Genomic DNA, 25,122 nt, shown 5'->3' with positions numbered 1-25,122 from the left:
GCTCAGTTGGCCCTACCTGATAAAATAAATATAGTTTTAGTTTTTATTCAGTTGATGGAGCCGTTTCGTGATCACGCCTGCCATGTGTCTTGGTCTAGCTCACGATTGTAAACGTTGGTTGTCTCAAAAAGGCTTGCAAGATGATTTTAAACCAGTTCTTGTGTCGGCAATGTGAACATTTTCGTCGGTAACTCTCGGGTTTTTTTCTGCGAAAATTGTATATAATTGCACGTTAGTGTTTGTAATATTGTGTCACCCTGTCTAAACGTTTCTAAACACAATCGCGAGCGATCCTCCGCTTTGCAACTCATTTCCGCGCGATTGGTTACAGCCGTCTTCCCACGCGTGACTTCACAAAGGGGCACGTTCATGCGAAACAAACGAGCCCGCTTGGCCCGGCTCTCTCACTCAGTTTGTCAAAACCATGTTTTTTTTAACACGGCCGTTGGACCGCTGACTCGTTTCGCATTAATTAACGTACACCAGACATGCATCTCTCCAACAAGAAAGAAAGGTGGAGATGGGGAGTGCGCCATTTCCTCTGGCGAACATCTGGTGCCAATCTTTGTCCATGCAAGCAGTCCTTCAGGAATGTTAACACGGAAGTGGAGGCTCTCGAAGCCCAATGTTTTTGGACATGCAGCTGCTATTGTCAAACACATTATTATTGCATCACAGGTTTGTTGAGATTAGTTTGGTTGTTTTGGTGCTATGAATGTCCAAATGATGGCCCACTTTGTTGAGCTCTCATTTGTGGCCAAGTCGCTTCTGAAAAAATAAGTGAAATGCCTCAGTGGGCTTTGTCTTGTAGGATGTGGGATGGTTTTGTTGTATTTGTGTTTGGGTGATTTGTTGACCTTTCTTGTACGTTGCACTACTATCGTGTGTTTGTACTGGACACCTGTGAAAAAGAACTTTATAGCTCATCGGATTCCTCCACTAGAAATAAATATTCGCATTCTGACTGATAATATTCCTGAACTGTAGGAGTTGCTTCAAGTTGTTAAGTCCTCGTTTTACCGCAAGTCAGCTCACATGGTTAAGCATAAATCAACTAAAAAAAATGTCTTGACATAAAAAAATGTCTTGACATTTTTTTGGGAGTTGACATCGTTATTAAAGCGTATAACAGTTCACCCCGACTGAGAGTTTGATAAATTGTCGCGATTTCGGGAGTCGTAATTCAATTGCGAAAATCTTTACGGGTTGTATATTTTTTCTTTGTTTAAACGCCATGGCGAATTGCAGCCCCCACGATGCCGTCGGCTGCAGAGGTCACACAAAACAATTTCTTGCAACACGTACAGGGCAATAAAAAATAAACTCGACACATTCCTCAACACTGCTTTAAAACCACAAAGTATAGCCCGCACTAGACCGGTTACTAGGAATCACTGGAACAGGTGTCTGTCCTTTGAGGCCTCCTTGCAGGAGTGTACACAGATCTGGCGAGACCGTCAGTCTGGCCCAAGGTAGTTTCCACTGAGGCCTATTCAATTCAAATTTATACGCGGCACCTATGTTAACATGTTAAAACAATTCAACTGTTTTTATTTTAGCAGGTAATGTCCACTGGGCTATATAGCTCTTTTTCAGAAGCGACCTGGCCACAAATGATAGTCCAACGAAGTGCCTTATCATGTGGAAATGCTTAGCGGCCAAATACTCTAAATGCACGTTGATTCTAAATGTGGAGGGAAAACTGGAGGACCCGGAAAAAAAATCCATGTGACCATGAGAACATGCAAACTTCAAATATACAGCAAGCGTCGGGGTTAGGATCGAACCCACGACCTCCTGTATACCATACTCTTTGGTTCTTTCGGTAAAGTCACGTAGGTATAAAATAAAATAAGATTAAATCACGATGTTACGGGCGCAACACAAGCGTACGTCATCAGGTGGGACCTGTATACCAGGCGAGGTAGTTAACATCCTGCCACTGCTTATGACCAATGATAGAAGAGCGAAATTCATGGAGGTGTCCCCGGATTATCCCAGATGTCCCCCGGGGTACGTTTCAGTCCTACCTCCATGCACCTTTTAGCTATACCCAGACGTTGCAAAACTCTCCCGGGAGATCGCAGACTTTCTTTTTGAACAAGCGTCTTGTCGTACCAATCTCACCCCTTCAGTTCAATCGACTCTGTGGGGCCTGAAACACGACGCACTGCCAAAACGTCAACACGCTCTACTTCAAACCTTTAATATTACGGCCAAAAGAAGACCATATGGCTAACTGGATAGGTCCTGACCCCCCCCCCCCCCCTTTGTGGAAGCAGTGGAGCAAGCACCCCTTTTAGCCCAAGCTACTATCAAGCCACTGAAGCCACACGCTTGAAGGGAGGGAATGGAAGTTCGAGACCAGGTTCGGTCTCCCTTCCTACGAAACCTAAAACGAGGGGAGCAGGGGACGAGGAGGTCGGAAGATGGGGATGGGTGTAAAGAGGGGCAGCGCCCCGCAGCCATGAACGAGCGGGGAGCGGACCCATGAGCGGTGGAAGGTTAGCGCATGAGCCCATATTCCGCATGTATATTATTTTATTTGTAGGGTTTATCTTTCCTCCCCTCTTTGCTCACTCTCCCCCTTCTCTCCCCGGCCCTTGGTCTTCCCTCAGTATGTTAGTTGCCTTTTTCATCTTCCCCCTTTTCCCTCCCCTCCCCTCCATATAAATCCTCATGCTCCTACGCGTGGTCAGTGATGGACTGGGACAAAAAATCGTCCCAGGTATTTGTAAACACACCGGGCCTAAATTGCCGTGCGATCTCATTGGCCCATTTGGGGCTGGGTCCAACAAACAAACGGGCCGGTGAGGAAGAATCTTTGGGGCTGCCGAATATACGGGGACTTAATGCAAACTGAGAGCGTAAATACGCAATGAAGCGTACACATTAGAGCTTATAAAATATTTCGATTTAAAGCTTTCGTGACTGCAGGGATACATCTTCTTGGTTCTTTCGGTAAAGTCACGTAGAAGGGAAGTAATAAAATAATAAAAATAAAACATAATAATATAATAAAATAAGTTGTTTTATATAATAAAATAAATTCCTTTATTATGTTTTATTTTTATTATTTTATTACTTCCCTTCTACGTGACTTTACCGAAAGAACCAAGAAGATTATAAAATATTGTAATAAAAAAGCCCTATGTTTTGCTCCGATCAAATTCGCAATTTCCCCATATAGACCGGCCCACCGGCCCTCAGAATGGACCGGCCGACTGGGGCCTTTTCTCTATGGACTGCTGCCCTATGGCCAGTCCGGGCCTGCACGTGGTCCCTACTTGGCTGGGGCAGCGAGTCCAATCCACCCCCCCCCTACCCCCCACGTATGATTCTCGCCACGCCGAATTGGAGTTGCTGTTCACGGAGTTTCCGTTCCTCCTCCAATGGCAATAGCGGTATTGTCTCGGAGCTCATGTTGTGTCGTGATGAAAAAGAAAAAAATTATGCAATAGAGAGGCTGCGAAGAAGGGGCATTTCCCGCAACGTCACCTATTATGTACTGGTCTTGTTTAAGGCCACAGTGTCGTTGACGAACAGTGGTTGAATTTTCATTTGTTGTCTGTGATTGTGTACTACCGCCAATGCAAGCAGCAGCATCGTCAAACAATTTGTCACAACACATACCGACTTGAAAATTAGCGATTCTTACAGACGCGATATGATGCAGCCATCGTGAGCGTAACAATCGATCTTAACGGAATAATCGACGCATTGTTAACGTGTCTAATACTGCAGTGGAATGGTAGCGGTTAGCCCTGGCCTTGGTTAAATTTGCCACGCGTTTTTTTTTTGTGGGGGAAAAAAAAAAGCATTTTAAAGCTATTGCGAAGGCCTTTGGCAGTTGTTCCAGTGTTGTACTGTGTTGGACTGACGATTTCGTACTCAAAACAAGCGTGTTTTTTTGTCTATTTATGAGACAACTGTCAAATGTTAGCAAGGAATCGGTACAAATACTCAGTAAGGCTGTCGTTTTGTCATGAACTCGTGAATAATTCATGCTCACGGCTCTTGTGACTTGTTTTCGGAAAATAACTTCATGTACAGCCTACTTCTCACGGAATAATTAATACCAAAGTTTGGGTTGTGTGAAGGTTTGTTTAACATTTTGCAGCACTTATAAACATGGCGAAACTCTGGAAAATAACTAATGTATATGTAGTGACATCGCGGGATGTCACTGTGCAATGCCGGGCCTACAGAGGCACGGCGTGCAGTGCATTGACATCGTGGACACCACGAGGATGTGGGTGCAGTACCGGCCCTAGAGGGGATCGGTCAGCGCTGATTGACAGCGCTGGATGGCATCACGCTTGGCGTACAATGCCAGCATGAGAGGACCGGGTGGGAGAGTGCTTGCCAAAGGAAAGGTGTTACTGGAGGCCGTGGCACTCTGGTTGACCCAAGAGGACACGTGACCAGTTAAGTCTACAGAGGGCCCCCCAGTGGGGGCTTGAGGTGGTCACGTGGTCAGGGTCCAGATCCTGCTAGAGGATTCCAGAAGGTGGTCATGGCCAAGCGCGGAGCCAGCCACGCCATCAGAGAATATTAGCCAGGTTCCCCAGAGAGGACCTGCGTTGTTGTTCATCCTGAAGAAGCCTTCAGTCTACGTTCTACGTCCTACAGAGTCTCCAACACGTGGACCTGGACCCAAGCTGTGGTCCGGTCCATTGTAGCAGTTACGGTGTAATTAGTGTAGTTAGCCTGCTGGTCACCACCATAGGTTGCTATTCTGTTGAGGGGCAGTTACCTCGTGTGTTGGTGTTAATAAATGTGTTGCCTCCAAGGAGTACGTCTGCGACTCAGTTGAACTCACTACATATACATTCTGCGGCCTGAGCTATCTGTGTTGTTTTGCTATTTCCTAGGCGCACAGTGGTTTGTTTTGAAGGCTTGCGCAATCGTTGTTTGAATTACATCCAAAGACCGTTTTTCTTCGAATGTCAGTTCCCTCTCACCCCCGCGTTAACTTCCCCTTGGCTTGAGGCTCAATGAGATAACTTAAACCACACAGGCGCCTTGAGCCCCAAAACATGTGTCCTTATTCGCTGGGACTATCCCTTTCCTGTTTTCCAGTGAGGTCAGCGTGTGTTGGAATTTTGCACACAAGCAAGCCTTGGCTTGACATTTTCACTGTCAGCTTAACCCCACACCACCCCGCTCGCACCCCGCCCCCCCCCCCCACCCGGCCATTACAGATTGACCGTGTGGTGCCAATGGTTTTTAACAACGCACCCAAAGTGAGAGGTCTCACCAGAGATTTATATTAATTTAATGTAATTGTATTTGTTGTTAAATGAATAACATGGTACAAATGAAACGTTACATATTTTTATCATTTCTTTATATCAAATGAGCAAAAGGTAAAGGTGCAGCCCTGAGCTTTCCTGCTCCTGCCACTGCTGTGGGATAAGCCTCCACTAGAGGGAGCTCTAGAGAGCACCTCTTTCTATAGAGAGATTATTTTGGCCTACTCTTCCATGCCTGCCAGACGACGTCTTGGAAGAAGTGTTGGCATCCACACGCGCTTCTCCAGCACACTCGATCCGCCCATCACGAAACTGGGGTTCGTTACAGATAGTTGGTCATCGATGTAAATGCATTACCGCCTCATCACCTGCATTCCTGTTTGGATGTTAATGATATTTAAACGTCTTTTGTTTAATTTTCAGGATTTACGTTGATGTCAGAAGACAAAGGACGCCTCCACAATGGCAGTCACTTCTGGCCCCAGTAAACTTCAGAGGTGAAGTGATTTTTAATGTGTTTTACAAATGTGTTTTCCGTCTTGCATGTTCCCTGCAGGTTGTTCTAGCAGCGTGTGTGCCCTTGCCTTCGTAATTCTATTTGAGTCTGACCATGACACCTTCTCCACATGGATTCTGACCACTGCATTAATGTCATAGTGAAAATCATCATAACTCTGGTCTATTCTCACATATAAATAGAAACAAAAATTCAGTCCGTTATCGTTTTTCCACTTTAACATTATCGAGCAGCATTTGTGGACCAGTTTCGACCTTCTGAGTCTCATCAGTGACGTGACCCAGTGGTAGCGCGTTCAGCCGCTTGTTGCAGAGGCTCCCGGTTCGAATCCAGCGGCTGCTCCTGGTTAATACCTGCAGGTGTAAGAACCGTGAATATACTACACTGACGGTTAAAGATCCGGTAATGTCATTCTTAAGAGTAGGCCGATGTGTGCCCGATCGTTATGGTCCAATTTTTGCAAAGTAAAAAAAAATCATAAAATTTGTTGTCCCCTACTGCAAAAATCTGGCAGAATTTTCCCGAGAAATAATAATTAGATTCAATGAGGCTTTCCTGGGTAAAATAAAGCTCAACAATAATAATACTAATCAGCAGAGTCAGGCTTATTAACCAAATGCTGCTGGCATAGCAGATGTTGTTGGCAAGAGCACTCCATCTAAACTATGCGACCTTGTTGCGCACAGTACTGCTTGCGTGTGCTGAGCTGTGTTGACTTGCGCCGGGAGGACAGCGGTGTTTTTCCATCGTGGTAAAAGTTTGCGTGCGGACGGGCGTGCCCGTTCTTGCGTGTCAAAGCGCAAGAGCAATCCGCGTTGAAATTGCCACACACCTGTGCAGCAGCAGTCACCAATCTCCCCGCGTGCGATTCCTATTCATACCGTGCGCTTCGGTGACAGCTGTGGTTATTTCCCTTCACCTGCCAATCTAGGGGCCTCCCCTAGGTCAACTAATCTAAAATGAATCAACACCAACGCGAGACGGAACCGGACTTAAATGGCCAGGTGGGGTGTTTGCCCAACCGTCCATCCCCTTGCGTGTTGTATCAGCCCTGACAGGTGCTCAATGTTGGTTTAGCCCCAACGGCATAAAGCGGACAGCAGGTGACCACTCGTTTGGATTTGTAATCGGGTGACTTAGAATTTCGTCAGTATGGTTTTGATTTATATAGTGTTTACGTGTGACTTCGTCTCAACCTTCTGTACCAAGAGAGTAGGCTTTTTTACATTTGTTATTGAGAGAGGCAGTCCATCATAGGCAGAGGAAAAAAGGAGAGTCTGGACTTGGACAGAGGCAGGGAGTCCACAGCACGGATGGCTGGGTGAAAGGACTTCCACAATAGGGGCAGAAGAAGCGAAGATGCAGAAACCTCATTTTGTGGAGAGTTCTGAGAGTATGTAGATGAGAGCAGAATGAGATCAGAGGAGAGAGGTGGGAGATTGTGTGGGAGAGTACAATGATAGGAGAGAGGTAGGAGAGTGCGTGGAGAAGAATAGAGTGAGAGTAGAGGGGAGAGGTTGCACTTTGTGTGGAGGTGAGTAGAGTGAGATGAGAGGGCAGAGGTAGGAGAAGTGTGTGGAGTAGAGCAAGGCCAGAGGTCGCAACTGGGTACCCGATACCCGTACCCTACCCGATACCCGGCTACCCGTACCCGGCCTGGTACGGGTACTGGGTACCCGTTTGCGACCTTGGTGCGGCCGGGTACGGGTAGGCCGTGAGTCACTGGTGAGTCACCGTTTGTCACTCATTTCCCAACGTCTTGTCTCTTCTCACAATTCAAGTTCCTAGAATCAACCCACCCACGCCTGCAACATGGCTTCATCCGGGTACGGGTAGCCGGGTATCGGGTAGGGTACGGGTACGGGTACCCGTTTTCGACCCTGGTGCGGCCGGGTACGGGTAAGGAATCAAAACCCGTTTGCGACCTCTGGAGCGAGCTGAGAGGAAATAAAACGGCAGTGTGTGGAGGTGGCAGTGATCTGAGACGGAGGAAGCAGGCATGAGCGGTGCCACTGGGTATCTTGACGACGGTGAATGCGATCTTCAAATTGACATTGAGCATTCTGTCCATCGCACGCAGGATGATGGACGAGTCCGGCTGCGAGCCCGACTACGATGAGCTGGAGGAGCGGCCCCCGCCGGCGCGCTCCTGGTGCCTGCCGCGGCAGCCGTCGCGACGCAACATCAGCGTCCTCGACCGCCTCATCCTCTCGCACCCCGTGTGGCTGCAGCTCACCGTGAACCCCGCCAAGGCCATGCACATCTTGCAGAGGGAGCCCTGCGGGGTGAGACTGCACGCAGATTGCTGAGGGAAGAGAGTTCCACTCAATGGGGGGGGGGTGGGGGAGCAGGAGAATGAGCGACCTCCCGCTGAGCTAAGTTTGCCGTCGTATGAATGGGCCAGATTGCGCTGTACGGTCGATAATTTTAAAAGATGACCCGCTGGCTCGGAGGTCAGGCGAAAAAGTGATTCCCTCTGCTGCGTGACCAGGGGTCGCTTGCAGCGATTTCAGAAGTTCTGAGATTTCCACTTCTGCGGGACATTCTCTAAACGATGAAGGTTGCAATGTTGTGCGAGAGATCTTGCACCCTATTTTGTCCTGAGGTGGGGCGTTGGTAAAGCGGTTGGCGCATTGCTCGTAAACACACGGCATTCCTGAGTTCGAATCCCGGCCATGGCGCTAACATCAGTGCTGGTCCTGAGTCCACCCCCGCTTCACCAACTCCCACACTGAGCAGCATGGTGAAGTATGGTCAGACATGCCCTCTGACTGATATTTTGTATTGAACCCAGGCTTTTTTAGTGAGAAGATCATCCACCATTCAGAAGAAAATTCTTTCCGTGCGTCTCTCGAGCGAGGAAGGATCCTGCTTCGTCAAAGACTTTGCCATCATCGAAACGCAGTCAAGTGAGTGGCTGGAAACAGTTAGACGATACACTTCCACAGGGGTCCTGTCAGTCACAGTTTCCCCCATGTTAACGCGGCGCTGCTAAGTTTTATTTTGGAGATTTAGTGGCTTTAGTTTCCGGCCAGATGGTTTTTCGCAGAGTGAAATCTTGTCGGCACGCCAGCATCCAGTCGGGTCCATCTCGGGTCCGACCCAGGTAACAAGAGTTGTTGGTTAGATTTAATTTTCTCCAACCAGTTGTGAACTGAAAGAGACCAGGGTTTGCCCCATTTGCAAGAGTGACCTGGGGCATCGGTCTGCCAGGATGGGGTGACGATTGCTACGTATAGTCTCGATTGAGTAAGTTTGCCATGTAATTATCGAATATGGCAAATTTGGATCTTGATGTTCCTCCTCCGGCTCAACACGAATCGTCAAAGAGCCTTTGCTCGCCATCCCCTGTACCTCAACAACAGTGATCACTGCCAGATTAAGCCAGTGCGGGGCCTGTAGCATGTGTTATAAAGGGTCCCTAAATAAGAAAAAAACACAAATATTAAAACACACATTTTTTACTTGCATAGTAAAGTAATTGTATTTTTTCATTTTTTATACAGCCAGATAATACGGCAAATCACTAACCTTAAACACCCAGTCGTTCGGTATAGTAATAGAGCAAGTGCAGAATCACTGAACCGAAATTGATAGCTTGAAAGCATTTAGCGCGGGGCCCTTGAAAGTGCGGGCCCATAGCATATGCTACTTTTTCTACTAGGATAATCCGGCACTGACACCGATGCCATTCCCCATGGTTGATGCAAAGCAAATGTGATTTTTGTTACGTAGCGTTCTGGGGAAATGCGTGCGTGCTCTTTCTGGCGACCTCGCTCGTTACTGCCGCCCGCTGCTGTTTGCTTGGCGACGATATTGTTCGTGCCTGCTCGCTCGTGGCCTCTGGCGCTGCGCCATCGACCCGCGATAGCAAAAGCTCTTTAAATGTTTTGATGAAATGTTTTATTTTTTTCACGAAATTTGCAGTGGACGAGCAAACAAACAAAAGTGTTGTCGTATTTTGAATTTTTTTTCTCATTTCTTCTCCCCCCCCCTCCTCTTCTCCCCCTGTTGTTATAAAAGCTTTCTCTCTGGAGGGATCCAGTATTAGTTTTGCCGACCTTTTCCGCCTCGTTGCCTTCTACTGTGTAAGCAGGTGGGTTCGAAAACTCGCAGTCCACCAATAACACGGCGCTGTTTTACGCCTCGTTTAGTGCATGCAAAGAATGCGTGGAAACATCAACAGCTGACTAACACTGAAAACACGTTGAGGTTTGTGGCCATGGACTGGTTGAATGAGGTTTTGTTTTTTTGCTCAGAATAAGTTTCAATTTGTATACTGAACTTTGCATAATTGAGTTGGTTTATGTTAACATTGTTAAAAAATGGTCTACCTACCAAATCAGTGGTGGTACGATGGTTACCGCACTGCGCTATGAACCTGGATAACTTAGGTTTGATACCTGGCCATGGCTGATATCAGTAGCGAGTGCTGTCTGAACCGGTTCTTGCTCCCGCCCCGTTCACCATCGTGCACTGATGAGCATGGTGAAGTATGGTCAAACAACTGTCATGACAGACATTCAGGGATGGCCTTCATTCAGCATTGTATTTACAAATTACTATAAGTATTCATGTTAAGCTTTTTTCGAAGATATGTGCCTTATTTATGTTGACTACAGTAATTGTATTTTCATTGTATTGATGTTAGGCTAAAGTTCGCTCGTAACTAATTTTATGATGTTTTGACTGTACCTCTTACGCATAAAACGCTTTATCTACCTCGCATATAAATTAATTGTGATGATCGGATGCTCTAAGCTGTCCTGTAATCCAGTGTATTTACGTGACCACCACGCTGTGCGGTTACCTAGCAGGCCTAGTGCAGGGTTGCCACCTGTGAGTAGGTACAGTACAATAAACAGGGACGTATCGTGCGAAGCCGAAGAATGTCTCGCAATACCAGGAGACAGGTTGGGGGAGGGGGGAGGGAGACTCCATTTAAATACATCATCCCGATCCGAATTCGCGCCCAAGTCGGCAAGCCAAGTTCCAAACTGGCCACGTGGCAGTCCATTACTCCACAAAAGTAGAGGGCTTACTGCGACCGCTGCGGCGAAAGGCAGACGGCGTGACACCTCTTGCTCTGCACTGCGTGAGATGTCACCTGCGGGGCAACCTGCCATCGCTAAGATGCGCTCGCCACCGGAAAGTCGTTTGACTTTGGTGGGCGGACACGGGAGAGGAGATCATCTCGAGCGGTGTATTGTTTACGCAACTGCCAGAAAAAAACCGCAGGACTTTAACATCCGGGAAGACGTACACAGATTTCCGAGAACAGCTACGTCAACAATAAGAACGTTCCTGGTACAACCGAGACGACAGGTGGCAACCCTAGCCAGGAGCAGCGGCGCGTTGTCATTGCAGCGTTAATGCAACTCGTGCGTAGCACCGGGACGCTCAGCGGAGGGTTGTGTGGGGTAATGCGGAGGGGATGGGGGGGAAGGGGGTGGGCAGCCTTTTTCAAAGAGATTTTACTCGAGAGCCTGGCTTGTTGTGTGTTTCGCGGGGCCTGCTGATGTCGTGAGTTTTGTGAGTCCGAGTGCCTGCCATTCCGCTCACCCCCCCCCCCCCAGGGACGTGCTGCCCTTCACACTCAAGCTGCCGCACGCCATTGACGCCGCCACGTCCGCCAAGGAGCTTGAGGCCATTTCTCACCTGGGAATAGGTGCGTGCGCCGGCAATGCTATCGTTCGCTCTGTCACAGCCCGTTAGGGGCCATTCGGGTTGTTGATTTATTTGTTCATTACTACCACCCAGTAAATCGCTATGACGTTCAAAGGATATAAACCGAGGTTATTGCTTCGAGATTGCTACGGGAATTTATGATAGAGCGTGTGTAACATTTCCGCACCAATTCTAAACTCACGTTTGTGAAAGTATTCCAAGTTTTCATCCTTTGTTTGTACTCGTGTAGTGACAATATGTAGACCGTTTTACGTTGCTTGCGCATCGTGAATACAAATTGGTCGACGTTGTTAGAAAAGGGTTTACACGTTTCGTTACCTGTGTATTTCACAGCTTATTCATAGTTTTTATAAATTATTTCTTTTAACGTTCTTTTTGTTGGCGCACCACTTCACCTATATCTGTGGGAAATATCGAACTGAAGGATTCTTTCGTGGTGGGAATTGCGTGTACAATAAGTGTTCCCTAAAGTACACGTTTTTTTTTTATCTTGATGTCTCTTTATCATCGTTCCCTTTTCACCATCGCATTCTGTACCATACACCACATGCCACACCTTCTTTGTCAAAGAGACTCTTATCTCGGTGAACTTTCACGCGCCTCTAGTTAAACATCCTGTACTCGCGCAATTAAACTGACACGTTATTGCTGACCGTAAAGGCGCAGGGCTGCAAGTTCTTGCCCGTGCCACTGCTGCCGATGAGAGTGCTCAAGAGAGCCGGGCCTAGAATGCATTTTGGGCCTACCCTTGCCCACCATCCAGACAGGCAGAATAAGAATCTTAATTTAGACTGGAGGAATCTGATGAGCTATGAAGTTCTTTTTCACAGGTGTCCAGGAGGGAGGCAGGTCATACATTTTTTAGAAGGGTGGGTATTTGGCCTACACTTCCATGCTGGCCAGACAACTTGGAAGCAGTGGAAGTCCCCATCGACTAACTGCGGTGTTGCCCATTTATACGAAGGGGTGGACGGAGGTAGCGGGATTTAACTGTGACGCCGACGGTGTCTCGCCAAAATAAATCCGTGAAAGTAACCGCGCGGTGGATTTGTGGCGCCTCTTTCTCTTCCATCATCATCACGATCCATGGGCAAATAGCCCGTGGGTGTCCACTGCACAGTTCGTAATTTGTTTCCACTTTCCTCTGTCTGCCAATATGCTCAAGTAGTGCGACATCTTTCTGGCACCAGAAAGCCATTCTCTCTGAGGTCTTCCTCTCTTTCTGGTTCCTTCCAACAACAGACTTTTTATTTTCTCTTCCAGAGTTTTGGAACTCCTCGCGCAACCAGAGGAAGGCCGAGCGTGGCACAGGCGACACCGGTGACATGGGCGGGAGCCCGTCGGTGCGCACGCGGGCGCCCTGCCAGCTCGCCACGCCCAAGGGCCGCGCCCTTTGCTTCATCAACCCCCTCTTCCTGGAGGAGCACACGGAAGGGGCCTCGCTGCGCCGCGCCTGGAGCCGCTCCGCCGGAGGCGTCCGGGTCTCCACGGAGACCGGCACGAGCCAACTGTCCCCGCCGCCGCGCCCGCCCCCACCCGTTCCCCGCCGCCGGGGCAGCTCCAACGACGGCGCGGGCTCCCGCAACGGCAACGACCTCCGGCACTCGCTCTCGGGAGAAGGCGACGATGCCGCAGCCGTCGCCGCCACCCACCGAGCCGGCTCGTCCGACTCCGGCGTCGTCCCCCCGCGCCGTGAGCCGCCCGACGTGAACGGCCACGCTGGCGGAGGCGGCTGCGGCGGCGGCAGCTACGATGTCCCGAAGGCGCCGATGGTGAGGCCAGTGCCTCCGCCCAGGCTGAAGAAACTGTCGAGCTCGCCCGTTGAAAAGAAACCGCTGTCTACGCAGGGCAGGGTGGCCAAGGTGGGCTGGGTGGCGGACCACGTCGATCATGTGCAGTTGGAGAGGGCCCCGTCAGAAGAGAAGCCCCGGGAGCGGCAGGAGTCGGAGAGCGCGGACACGCCAACGGGTTACCGGGTCCCGCTTTCCTCCGCGCACGCCTTCAGCGGGAGCTGCTTCTTGACGAACGGCAACGATTCTCTGGCGGACGACCAGGGCTCGGACACTCTGAGCAACGAGCTGCTCAGCGACGACCAGAGCCTGTTTGACTTCATCGCCGGGAAGGTGCCCGCCATCCCCGAGCTCGACTCGGCCTCCATGAGCAGCATGGAGGAGGAGGAGGACGACGAGGAGGAGGAGGAGGAAGGCATATTCGGCGAAGTTCTGGAGGTGGACGAGACCGAGAGCAGCTACCAGACGCCGCCGGCGCTACGCCGCTCCACCGCGCTGGCGCTGCGAGGGAAAGTCCGCTCGAGTTTTCGCAAGTTCAGCGAGGTGCTGCACCTGCTGCTCACGCCGGAGCGGCGCGTCGTGCGGAAGATTGTGGAGTTGGCACAGGAGAAGCGCTCGTACTTTGGCTCTCTCCTGCAGGACTACATCACCTTCATACAGGTACCCGCCACATCTCGTCAGGAGTGTCTTGTAATTCACACGCTGCCGAGGGTAATGGTGAGCACGTTGGGGGGCCACGGTGGTTAGGAGATGTTAACTACCTCGTCTGGTATGCAGGAGGTCGTGGGTTAGATCCCGATCCTGACGCCTTTATATTTGGAGTCTGCATGTTCTCGCCGTGGTCGCGTTGATTTTTCTCCGGGTCCTCCGGGTCTTCCCTCCACATTTAGAAACATGTGTTTAGAGTATTTAGCTGCTATACAATTCCACATGATAGGCCACTTTGTTGGGCTATCATTTGTGGCCAGGTCACTTCTGAAAAAGAGCAATCTAACTCAGTGGTGCCTTATCTAGCAAAACGAACATTGCCGGTTTCTTAAACGTCCCAAACCTCTATTTACCAGTCGATCCGGCAGGCCACTGCTGGTGGGGTAAAGTGTGGGTACTCCCACTGCTTCCAAGAAGTCTGGCCAGCGTGAAAGAGTAGGCCAAATACCCTCTATAGAGAGAGGGGCTCCCTAGAGCTCCCTCTGGTGGAGGCCCTTCCTCCAGCAGTTGCATGAGCGGGCAGTTGCAGGGCTGCACCTTTACCAGACATTTCGTTGTTTTTATTGCCGATGCCGTTGCTCAATTTCCGACAGCCGCACTCTCCACGTTCGTAACATATTATCCATAATAATGAACGTAATTATTAACCGGATGGATTTTTTTACAACGGCAGAACCTCAACGCCTAGGATGCCAACCAGTTTGGCGTTGTTGTTATCTCTTATCTCATGTACATTTATATAGCGCCTTAATCCAAGGCACTTTACAACAAAAATAAAATTGTACATAAGATGATAGTGGTTGAAATAAAGAGTGGGGTTGTCATTAAAAGTGGTGGTGTAGTGATTGTGACAGGAGGACAGGTGGCAGAGGTTAAGGAGGGGTTGGGGTAGGCCTGGTCATAGCTGGGGGGTAGTGGCATGGAGTAGCATTAGGGGTAGTGATAGTGATAGGGGTAGTGATAGGGGTAGTGATAGGAGTAGTGATAGGGGGGTAGTGATAGTGATAGGGGTAGTGATAGTGGTAGTGATAGGGGGGTAGTGATAGTGATAGGGGTAGTGATAGGGGTAGTGATAGGAGGGTAGTGATAGGGGGGTAGTGATAGTGATAGGGGTAGTGATAGGGGTAGTGATAGTGGTAGTGATAGAGGTTGCGGTATGCCTGGTCGTAACTGGGGGACAGGGAGTAGTAGCAGTAGCAGGATGATGGGCGAAGGAGACGAGGTGGAATTTAAGCCCCAGGTTCCAGTGAAGATGATGTCTCTGTGCTGCAGTGGGAGTTGGTTCCAGTGAAGGGGAGCATGAAGAGAAAAGTAACGAGAGTGTGACTGGGCGCAGGGCGAGGGAGACACGGAGAGGGACAGTCAAGGTTGGGAGCGCAGAGAACGGGATGGAATAGAGTGGTAATATTTGAGAGAAGCAAGATAGGGTGGGGCAAGATCATGGCTCGGTGTTGCATTGCAGCACTGTTGTCGCTGTAGTTATTGTTGTTGCATTGCTGGGCAAAGGGCCTCCCCCCATTATTTTCCATCCCTTCCTTTCCTTCGCTGCTGCTGTCTGGTAGTGGCCTCCGAATTCTGTGATTTCATCTCACTGCATTCCGCTAACTTCCCCTGCTTCTCCTGCCTTCTCTCGATCTCCACCACATGGTTACGTTTGCCTCATCTCTCGTCAGCTGTTTCTCACGACGTGTCCTGCCCATTTCCACTTGTTTTACATTTCTTTAACAGCAGCGTCGGTGAGCCCCATTCTTTCCTATCTCTTCTGTTCGCTTCTGACTTACTTTTATTTCCGTAGATAAAGCGCTGGCGATTGCCAATTGTCGTGTCGTTCCACCTCTGCCCGGCGCTCGCAGGAGAACGGCAACAACTACCAGAGCAGCTCGGACCTGTTGCAGGCCGTCCGGCAGCTCCTCAACCAGCTCAAGGCCTACCTGCTGCACACCCACGAGCTTGATCCGCCCATCGAGTCGCTCATTCCCGACAGCGACATCGGTAAAGCGAGATGCAGAGCCCTCCGGATGGATCAGCACGCTCATATTCCGGGTCGTAATAAAAGTTCAACTGGATTCTATAATATCACCTCCAATGGGCCAGAATGAGCCCCGATCATTCAGATCTCAGAAGCTATGCAGGCTTAAGCCTGGATAGTGCTCGTATGGGTGACCACTGTGTGTGCCAGACTGTCATAGGTACATGGCCGGGTATCCAACTTGGGTCGCCAAATCCATAGCTCGGCACGCTAGCTACTATGTCACCCTCTGCCCCACACACAACATTCACCAGTCATGAATAGATAAATTCTTAACGTGCGCGTGTGTGACGACATCATAAAACTCCACATCAAGCCACGAGTCGGCATCGTCGCGTGCCCAAGCGCGCTCTCGTACGTGTCCATTCTGCCGGCCGGTCTCACCGACTCCGGCCTTGGCATCTCGACCCCCGTCCCTTCCACGCAGACGCGGTCATCGAGAAGGCCCTGCACAAGTGCCTGCTCAAGCCGCTCAAGGGCCAGGTGGACGCGTGGATGCGCGACTTCCGCTCGGTGGACGGCAGCGCGCGACGCCTGCGCGAGAACCTGCAGCTCGCCCGCGAGAGCAGTCTGGCCGACTTCGGGGCCGGCGGCGTCGGGGGAGCGGCCGGGGGGGCGGCTGGGGGGGCCGGTGCAGGGGCGGCGGTACGGCTCCCCAACGTGCCGGACGCCGCCTGCCTTGAGCGGATCCGTGTCACCCTGGCGCACATGCATGCCACCTACTCGCCCTCCAAGAAGGTGCTGCTGCTGCTCAAGGCGTGCAAGTTCATCTACGACGCCATGGGAAGCGGCCTTGGTAAGGGCGCCATGGTGGCAAGATGTTAACTACCTCGCCCGGTATGCAGGGGGTCGTGGGTTCGATGCTGACCGACACCTGCTGTATATTTGTTTGCATGTTCTCCCCGTGGTCTCGTGGATTTTTCTCCCAAGTATTTGGTCACTTTCAATTTCCACGTGATGAGCTATTGTTTGTGGCCAGGTAGCTTCTGAAAAATAGTTAAGACTCCGCGGGACCCGCCGCACCGGTGTCCGCGTGGAATCGACAGCGATCGTCGGCGGGTTCCGTGCTCGCTCGTTGGCGTGGAGTTGTCAATCAGAATGAGCGTTTTATGATTTTGCAAAATTGCTGCACCCCAGTTCAATTCAGCTGTTGCCTGGGACACAGTCCCGTGCCATTTCTAATTGTCAGCCATGGTTCGTTTCGCTGCTGGACGAGAACCGAGCCAACTGATGACCTGGATGTCGCCACTTTGAATAATGCGATAACAAGCGCAATAATGGGTATTGCGTTGATAGTCTAGGCGGGGGGATGGGGGCAGGTAAAAAAATCAATATGAGAAGTCTCACATGGTAACGCTTGCGCTTGTGTTCACTGATTGGTCGATTCGGTGCCGATGCACAGGCACGATGTTTGGGGCGGACGACTTCATGCCGGTGCTGATGTACGTGCTGGCGCGCTGCGACATGCCGTTCCTCGACATGGAGGTGGAGTACATGATGGAGCTGCTCGACCCGTCGCTGCTCAGTGGAGAAGGTGCCTTTTATTATGGCGGTCGGGATTGGGACTGTCTGAACCGTTACGGTGAAGGAAAGATCTCGCCGAGAAGATGCCTCTCCAACCGTGGCAGTTTAATCTCCGGATGTTTCGACAGCTGATTGTGAGACCAGTCCTAATGGTAGCTGCTCAGGAGTCCTCAGCCCTCGGGAACTGGAATGTATGTGGACTGTCATCTTCTTGATGAGTTAGTTCCTTACCTGTAATGGTATGTATATATGTTGAACTTATTTCGCACCGTACCAAGTTAACCGTGCTAATCGGAAGTGCCAGGGAAGGACAACAAACTAAACACAAAAAGCAGGTTTAGATATGAAGAAGGTACAACCGGCTTGTGCCCTACCACTCAGCCATACTCGGGAAGACCCAACAGTCAGTTGTTAACATTCTTATTTATCATGCCAAGCACACAACTGTAGGGCAGATTTATACACGAGGGAACATTCCTGGGATTCGTCACCAGCAATCCTCACCCACAGTTCTCACCAGCAATGCTTTTACAATGAGCAACTGTGAAAAATTGGTATGGCAGTGGCATAGAACGACAGACGTCTGTCCAGCTAATGAAAACAATCGTTTTTTTAATGAGTGTATTTGATGTAGTAGAAGGTTTGGTCTACGGATATCTTTGAAACTGCCACCCCGGGTGCCCACAAGGGGGGGGGGGGTAGCGATCGTATTTGTCCAGATTTTGGCAACCGATGATTTTGACAATTGGGAAAAAAATGCGAGGCAGTGCAGCTTTTACGCGAAAGTTTATCCGGTGCATCATGGCCTCTAGTGGCTTACGAGAGCCATTGGAATGTGTGAGTTTGGCGCCGACATGAGGCCAGTGGTATTATTATACTCTCAGAATTTGTTAAGGGCAAATGTGCAGGCTCGAGTGTGTCAACTCAAAGGTCGTGGGTGACCTTTGAGACCACCACCTCTTCCACGACGTCTGTCCCAGCGTGGAAGAGTCAGCCACAATACCCTCTGGCTCCCCACAAGCCCCTGCTAGAGGCCCTTCCAGCAGCAGCGCGCGTGAGCACGTAATTACCTCCGCGGGAATCTGTAGCAGAGCTCCATGAACTTGAACGCTCTCTCTCAGGATGTGCCGGAACCTGTGGTGACGACTGATGCATATCTGTGCACCCCTGCGTGCGTGTGTCCCTGCGTGCGTGCGTTTCGCGGTATGCAGGGGGCTACTATTTGACAACGGTGTACGGCGCCCTCTTCCTGCTCAAGAACTACCACCAGGAGGAGGCCGGATGGCGGCTCAAGACGGACGCACGCGACTCCTTGCGGCAGTGGCATCGCCGGCGCACGGTCAACAACAAGGACCTGCCCTCCTTTGATGACATTCAGGTTCAACGCTCACGACTCCGCGTAAACGCACGTACATTCCCTTTTGTCCATCCGCTGCTGGATGACGGCCTCGATTTCCATGCAGGTCGTGGGGCTGCTTGACCATACGTCGCCACGCTGGTCAGTGCGAGTTTGGTGACGACAGGCAGCATTATCACACAGCCTGGTTATGCATGGTTATGCATGGTGGTTCCCCATCCAATCACTATCGAGGCTCAACACTGCTTAGCTTCTGAGATCGAATGAGATGGGAAGTATTCTGGCTGATTAGATCATGAACGAACTGAACATGATCAAGTTCCATTTTTCAAACCAGGTTCATTCGAGCAGTCTACTTGCTGTGCTACCATCTGCTCGGTATCTCGCAGCGCAGCAGATGTGGGAATTTCAAAATTATTATTAATAATGCTTGTTTACCCACCCCCGCCACCCCGCCCCACCCCACAGAATTTCATCCGCGTGGCTTTCCAGGACAGCGGCTGCACGGGCAAGACCCTGTCCACGCATCCGTACGCCACGACGGACGAGGTGTCCCGCCTGTGTGCCGACAAGTTCCGCGTGCCGGACCCGGCCAACTTCGGCCTCTTCCTGCTGGTGGACGGCACGTGGCAACAGCTCGCGGGTAGACACGCACCCGCTCAAGATCAAGGCCGAGCTCCACAGCAAGGAGCGCCTGCAGCCCTTCTTCTTCATCTACCGCCGCCTGGGCACCAGCCCCCTGCCCTCGCCTGGGCCCTGAGGAGGCCCCCGTCGGGGAGGTTTGCACCACGGAGGAGGCGGGGAGGTATGGATTTAAGAGCGATCTGGCAACTACTCCTTTGACGGCTGGGAAGTGACCCAGCCTGGTTCACGGACCAGGGCCTAATTGGGCTTGACCTGGATTCCCGTGGCAGCCTTGCCGGGCTGAGCCAGCGGCCACCAACTGGGCCGCGTGGCTCCCTGTCAGTGCGCCACGTAAGGGTCCCTTTGCCCTCGGAAAAACAGTCGCGATCTCACGGGGTCAACGTAGAAGACAGACCGGCGATCGTCGGCGTCTCTCGCTTAGGTCAACTTGCAGGGTTGTGTTTTGGATTAAATAACTTGAAGTTGTTTTTAATACCACAGCTGAATCCACAGATTTGTTAATTTTTGAAACTGCAGTTGTTTCTTTCGGACCGTGGTTGGGAAGGGTGTAGGGGGTTGTGTGGGGGACGAAGGGGACGAAGGGGACGAAGGGGCCAAGTTCACAGACCGCGCGTGGCTTATGGAACATTGAGACAAAACCCAAGTGGTCCTACGCCATCCGTGTCGTGACCCAGCACGGCTTCCCGTCTTGTTTCTTAAGTGGTCGTTGGAAACGCAGTTCATTATTCGTGACTCTTAAACTCTACTCCCTTTTTGCGGTGCCCTATAACTTGACAGAAAGAAGTGAGCCACTGTTAGCCACGTGTGTTTTAACACGCACAGAATTCAGCAACGGAGGCACTACGAACGCACTTGAATTGTGACCTCATTGTGGAGTTCCCATGCACTTAGAATACGATGCAGTCCAGAGAGAGACCGTGACGTCACGATCCAAGCCAGGGGTGTAGGGGCAGCGTTGGGAATCGCTCATCTGCCCGCAGGGCCATGGTGCCTGGTCACGTGGACAGCTTTGGCGAACGCGACGTCGCGTGCGTTGGCCAGAGTGACCTCGCTTTCATCTTATTGGGCCATCTGTGAATAAAGAGCTTCACAGCTCATCGGATTCCTCCAGTCTAAATAAAGATTGTGTATTCGCGAGCGGCGACGTCTCACGAGCGTCACGGGCGAAGGAGGCGCGTGAGGATGCCCGTTGGCAACGGCGAGCGGCGCACCGAGTTGATCGCCGGGCGTTCGTGCACCGTTGCTGTTCGCTGGTGGCCGTAGCTTGGACACACCCCCTGACGGTCCCAGCTGTCATCACTGCCTCGTTTTTACCCACCGTCGTTGCCGACGTGTCAATTATTGTGGGATAGTTGTGTAGCGCGACACTTAAATTGCCAATCGTGAACGCGGTAATATTTACTCGTAAGTCTGCAATAAAAAAGTCCACGATTGGCTCCGCCAGCATCCTCCCCTCACCTCCGCAAATATTCGTCTGCATCCTGCCATTACGTTTTTCAAAATGCTATTCCTCGTGCTCCCCACGGTTCTTGTTTACAGTTTTACCAATCTTGGTTCACACTCAGATACAAGTCATTACGACATCTTTGGTGCATATCTGGTGACAACAATACAAATGTGTAAACTGTGTGGGGAGCAAGGAATGGATTATTGTCCATTGGCTGGCCGAGAGCTGGAGCCCTTTGTACTTAAGTGCGTAACAGTGGTAGCATTTCATATTTCGTGGCAATTTTCTTTTGCTTAGTATCAGCAGATGTACATTTTACCTATTTATGGCTTCTTCTGTGGGCCTGAGCTGGCTTTGGAGCACAGGTGAGCAAGATTTAAAAAAAACAATTACTTGAATACGAACTTAGAACATTTCTTAAGTTAATTTGATTTTTAAAGTTAAGAACCTTGCTGAGCAAAGCACTAATTATTAAATATAAGCTACCTAAATATAGAGCAATTACAATACTGTACTCTATCTGTTTTTGTGGCCAAAATAAGTTCAATACTGTACTAAATTCTCAAGTGCCATCAAATCTCATGGAGTGGCATATTGTGTCATTTTCTCCTGGACATATGTTAATCCATCTCTTATCCTGTAGCCGAGTTATTTGCAAAGTAAAATACCGATCATATCTGAAAACTTTAATCAATGCCCTAACTTTTCATAATAAAGGTTTTTGGGTTAGATCGCGTTATGGATAAATGTGTCGCAACCGTCCACCACCCGACACGGCCAATCAGTAAAAAATGTGTCACGTTAACAAAAGATAAATAGTTCACTACTTTAGCCCACCGGTGTGTTGAAGAATGGATCCACAACATTTACAATTTGAGTACGACGCTTCGCTGGAAATTCCATCCAGCATCTTCGGGCGATTTGCCAGAATAGGAAAGCCATCCACCTGCTTCCGGTCTTAAATAGAGCAGCAGGGTGACGTCATCATTGTTGAACCCATCAGGATTCGAGCTCAGAGGCGGAGGTGGGAGTGTATGCAATTATGTAATAGATCAGTAATCAGCCACTTAGCATGTGACTCACCTGTAAGGAATTGCAATGTGTTGTGTATTACTTAATAATATGCTTCCAGGCTGCGCTGAGTCTATAGCTATCACAGCGATTAAAATTATTTGAATTATCAATTTCAATTGATTCTCTAACTAATCTTAGCCAGTGATAATTAGTCCTGCATAACACTTCAACGTTATCAAAATCAATTGAATGTCCTTGTTGGCAAGCATGCTCTGCCACTGCTGACAGCTGTGTTTGGGAGAATTTAATGTTCCTTTGGTGTTCTTTTAGTCTTACGCCAATGTTACGTCCCGTCTGTCCAATATAACACTTGCCGCATAAGCAAATGTCCCAACTCAGCCCTTGGTTGTATCTGAAACTCATATTTGCTGAGCAGAAATGAGATTCAACTCGGAACCATCATCACAATGTTTTAAGTCCTCTTAATCGGCCATGATCTATCCACTACTGCACGGAAACCTCTTCGTATAACAGTAAGTTAACTTTTATTTTGCTCATGTATCTTACACCCAACAATGCAGCCATCATTACCAAGTTGTTCTCGAATTTAAAAACCTGCGGTTAAATTGCATTCGGTTGTTGTGACGAGTGTCTTAAACACATCAGAGATGATTTATTATATTTTCAACCATGTGTTTGTGGCTTTATTAAAATTTTTGGAAGACATCCTAATGCCAACCTGAAGCAATTTTCCTCAGCCGACTTGCATTCTGCATTTGCATTTTAGTACCTTACTCACAGAATATCAGCGTTGCTGTGCCATTTTTTATAAATGTTTTTTTATATCTAAATGTTTTGTTATTTAGGCCCTGCTTTGTGAACGCTTGGATGACTTATCAATTTCCCACGGAATTCATGCTTTTTTTAAAGTCTTCGATGGCTCGGCATCAAGGTATTCGATATTCGTTAGAACTTTCAGTATCTGATCGTGTGTGTATGTGGTTGATGGTAGAGAAACATTTCTGAAACGCAGATTACTCCTGTGGTTGGTTGGCCATCATTATGTTCTCAATCATCTTCCTAAACAATTTCTATTCACGTGATATGACGCTATTTGTCCACGTGGCAAATGTGTCTTATAAACATTCACCTGCACAATAAACATTCACCTGCACAATCTATTATCATACTGTCTACTTAAGATCGTGTTTTTACTTGACATTTTAATATTATGTATACTGTATTGATCTCTTATATCAGTGTATGACAGCATACTCAATATGGCAATATTGGCATATACGATGCATTGATGTCATGTAATAAATGTATATATTATGGATAATTGGGATTTTTTTGTTATCTTGCGATATCACAACTTCCATCAGGTTGGAATTCGCGCAGTGCACTAACCCGACGCGCCACTTCTCGATGAAAAATAATGATTTCTTTTTGGGGCAGTGAACAGCTGCTCCTAGCCGTGACACGTGCTGCACAGCCTGGTAATGTTGTCAGAGCATGGGGCCAAACTTGGGTAATCAGAAAAAAAGCCTTGTTCAAATGTATTATGAGAATGTTCAGTGTTCAGGCAGCCACTGAAAAAGTGAAAAAAACTGTCCAAAATATTCATCACTAGTGAGGCCTGCTCATAAACAACTGCCGTCGGAAAAAGACTGGACGTTACGGACAAGGGCATTAGATCACCACAGTGGCGGACGTTAAAGAAAAAACAAGTGGCTTAAATTTAATAGAATTTAAATTTAATATAAACCGATAAGACATCCAAAAGAGAGTGTCATTATTGTTACGTAAGATTGGAGGCATCACATCTGAGGTGTCACTGATGTTCTTCTTGGAGGACAATTGGTTAAGGAGAGATATGATGAAGTTAACTTTCCTCCGTAAACGTGGAGTTATCTTGTAATTTTAAGGCGGGAAAGCATTCGGTACTTTTAGCGCAGCATTTACGAGAACAACAAAAATAAACAGTAAAACCTTGGATCGCGAGTAGCTTGGTCTGCGAGTGTTTTGCAAGACGAGCAAAAGTTTTAAATAAATATTAATTTGATAAACGAGCGAGGTCTTGCAATACGAGTAGTACGTGTATACGCTTTGTCTGCCGAGCGTCACGTGATCACAACTGATGTACGAGTGCTTTGGATTACAAACACGTTTCTGGAACGAATTATCCTCGCAATCCAAGGTTTTACTGTATTTTGGCCACGTCTGTCGCATCTTAAGTGCCGGAAACGTGATGATGTGTCTTGGGGTGGGTTTCTAGATGTGGTCTGGGCATACCAACACTGTCAATGCTCTTGGACAACAACATGTTTTTTACCCAGCCGTTGATAAAAAAAAAATATTGCACCACTGGTTTCTAGGAAAAGACATCGTTCCAAAAAGTGTATTTTTTATTATTATAGTAAATAAAACTGGCATAGTCATTGGCAATTTAATACTTCCCGTGCAGCCAACCGCTCTGTGCGTCGTCAATTTTATGAGAGTGGGGGGGTATCGTCATGAGAAATGCATTGCGAATTGCATTTGAAGCGAGAGAGAGGGGCTTAGTAGTTAAGTGCGGTGGATCTGAGAAAAGTCTTGAATTAAGTGGCCTTGCAGCATCGGGAAAGTGTCCAAGGAGCCCCCCGGCCTGACTGATTGCAATTTCGCAGTCTCCGTCAGGGATCGTGTTCCTCTTTGTTCAACGCGCCAGTTGTTGGAATGATGGGAAGTGAAAAAGGTGGTGGCTTTTTACAGTGGTCTTGCATGTATGCACTTCGATACTTGTGTGTGTGTGATGTAGAACAAATATGATGCAATAGTGGAGTAGTTGACATCACATCATAATGTACTCTATGTATTAATTAGAATGCATAAAACAAAACTTGTGATCAGGCTCCCTGTTAAATGATGCCCACTGGTACGGTATGGGCTTCATCATAGGCTTGAAGGACTGTTTAACTTTCACACGTCTGTTTCTGAAAGCTAATAACTGCGCTATTCATCGTTAATATCGTGTGTAAAGCACTGTTTTTAACACTATGTAATATTTGTATGCAAGTAAACCGTTTTTTTTAATGCCTCTTGCAAATCTCTTTGAGCGTCTCTCTTGTTTTTTTTTCTCAATTCAGAATAACTCGCGGATGCGTTT

The 25,122-nt window shown here is 48.9% G+C and overlaps 1 protein-coding gene across 1 annotated transcript in view; it reads left to right on the top strand.

The window, feature by feature from the left end:
- The window catches only part of LOC133342345 (ras and Rab interactor 2-like), a 37,897-nt gene extending 12,850 nt beyond the window's left edge, over positions 1–25,047 (top strand). The window contains 12 exon segments of the mRNA XM_061551452.1: positions 5,679–5,752; positions 7,853–8,057; positions 8,567–8,681; positions 9,796–9,868; positions 11,349–11,440; positions 12,724–13,910; positions 15,812–15,950; positions 16,415–16,783; positions 17,390–17,521; positions 18,723–18,889; positions 19,337–19,510; positions 19,512–25,047. Of these exon segments, the coding sequence (XP_061407436.1) occupies positions 5,718–5,752; positions 7,853–8,057; positions 8,567–8,681; positions 9,796–9,868; positions 11,349–11,440; positions 12,724–13,910; positions 15,812–15,950; positions 16,415–16,783; positions 17,390–17,521; positions 18,723–18,889; positions 19,337–19,510; positions 19,512–19,628 (2,805 nt within the window). The 5' untranslated portion in view covers positions 5,679–5,717 and the 3' untranslated portion in view covers positions 19,629–25,047.
- Positions 25,048–25,122: the final 75 nt, after the last annotated feature.

Source organism: Lethenteron reissneri, chromosome 14 (genome assembly GCF_015708825.2).
Source record: "Lethenteron reissneri isolate LAM-NWPU_2019-01 chromosome 14, ASM1570882v1, whole genome shotgun sequence".
Taxonomy (NCBI): domain Eukaryota; kingdom Metazoa; phylum Chordata; class Hyperoartia; order Petromyzontiformes; family Petromyzontidae; genus Lethenteron; species Lethenteron reissneri.
The sequence above is the reverse complement of the archived record's forward strand: the minus strand, read 5'-3'. Positions and strand labels throughout refer to the sequence as shown.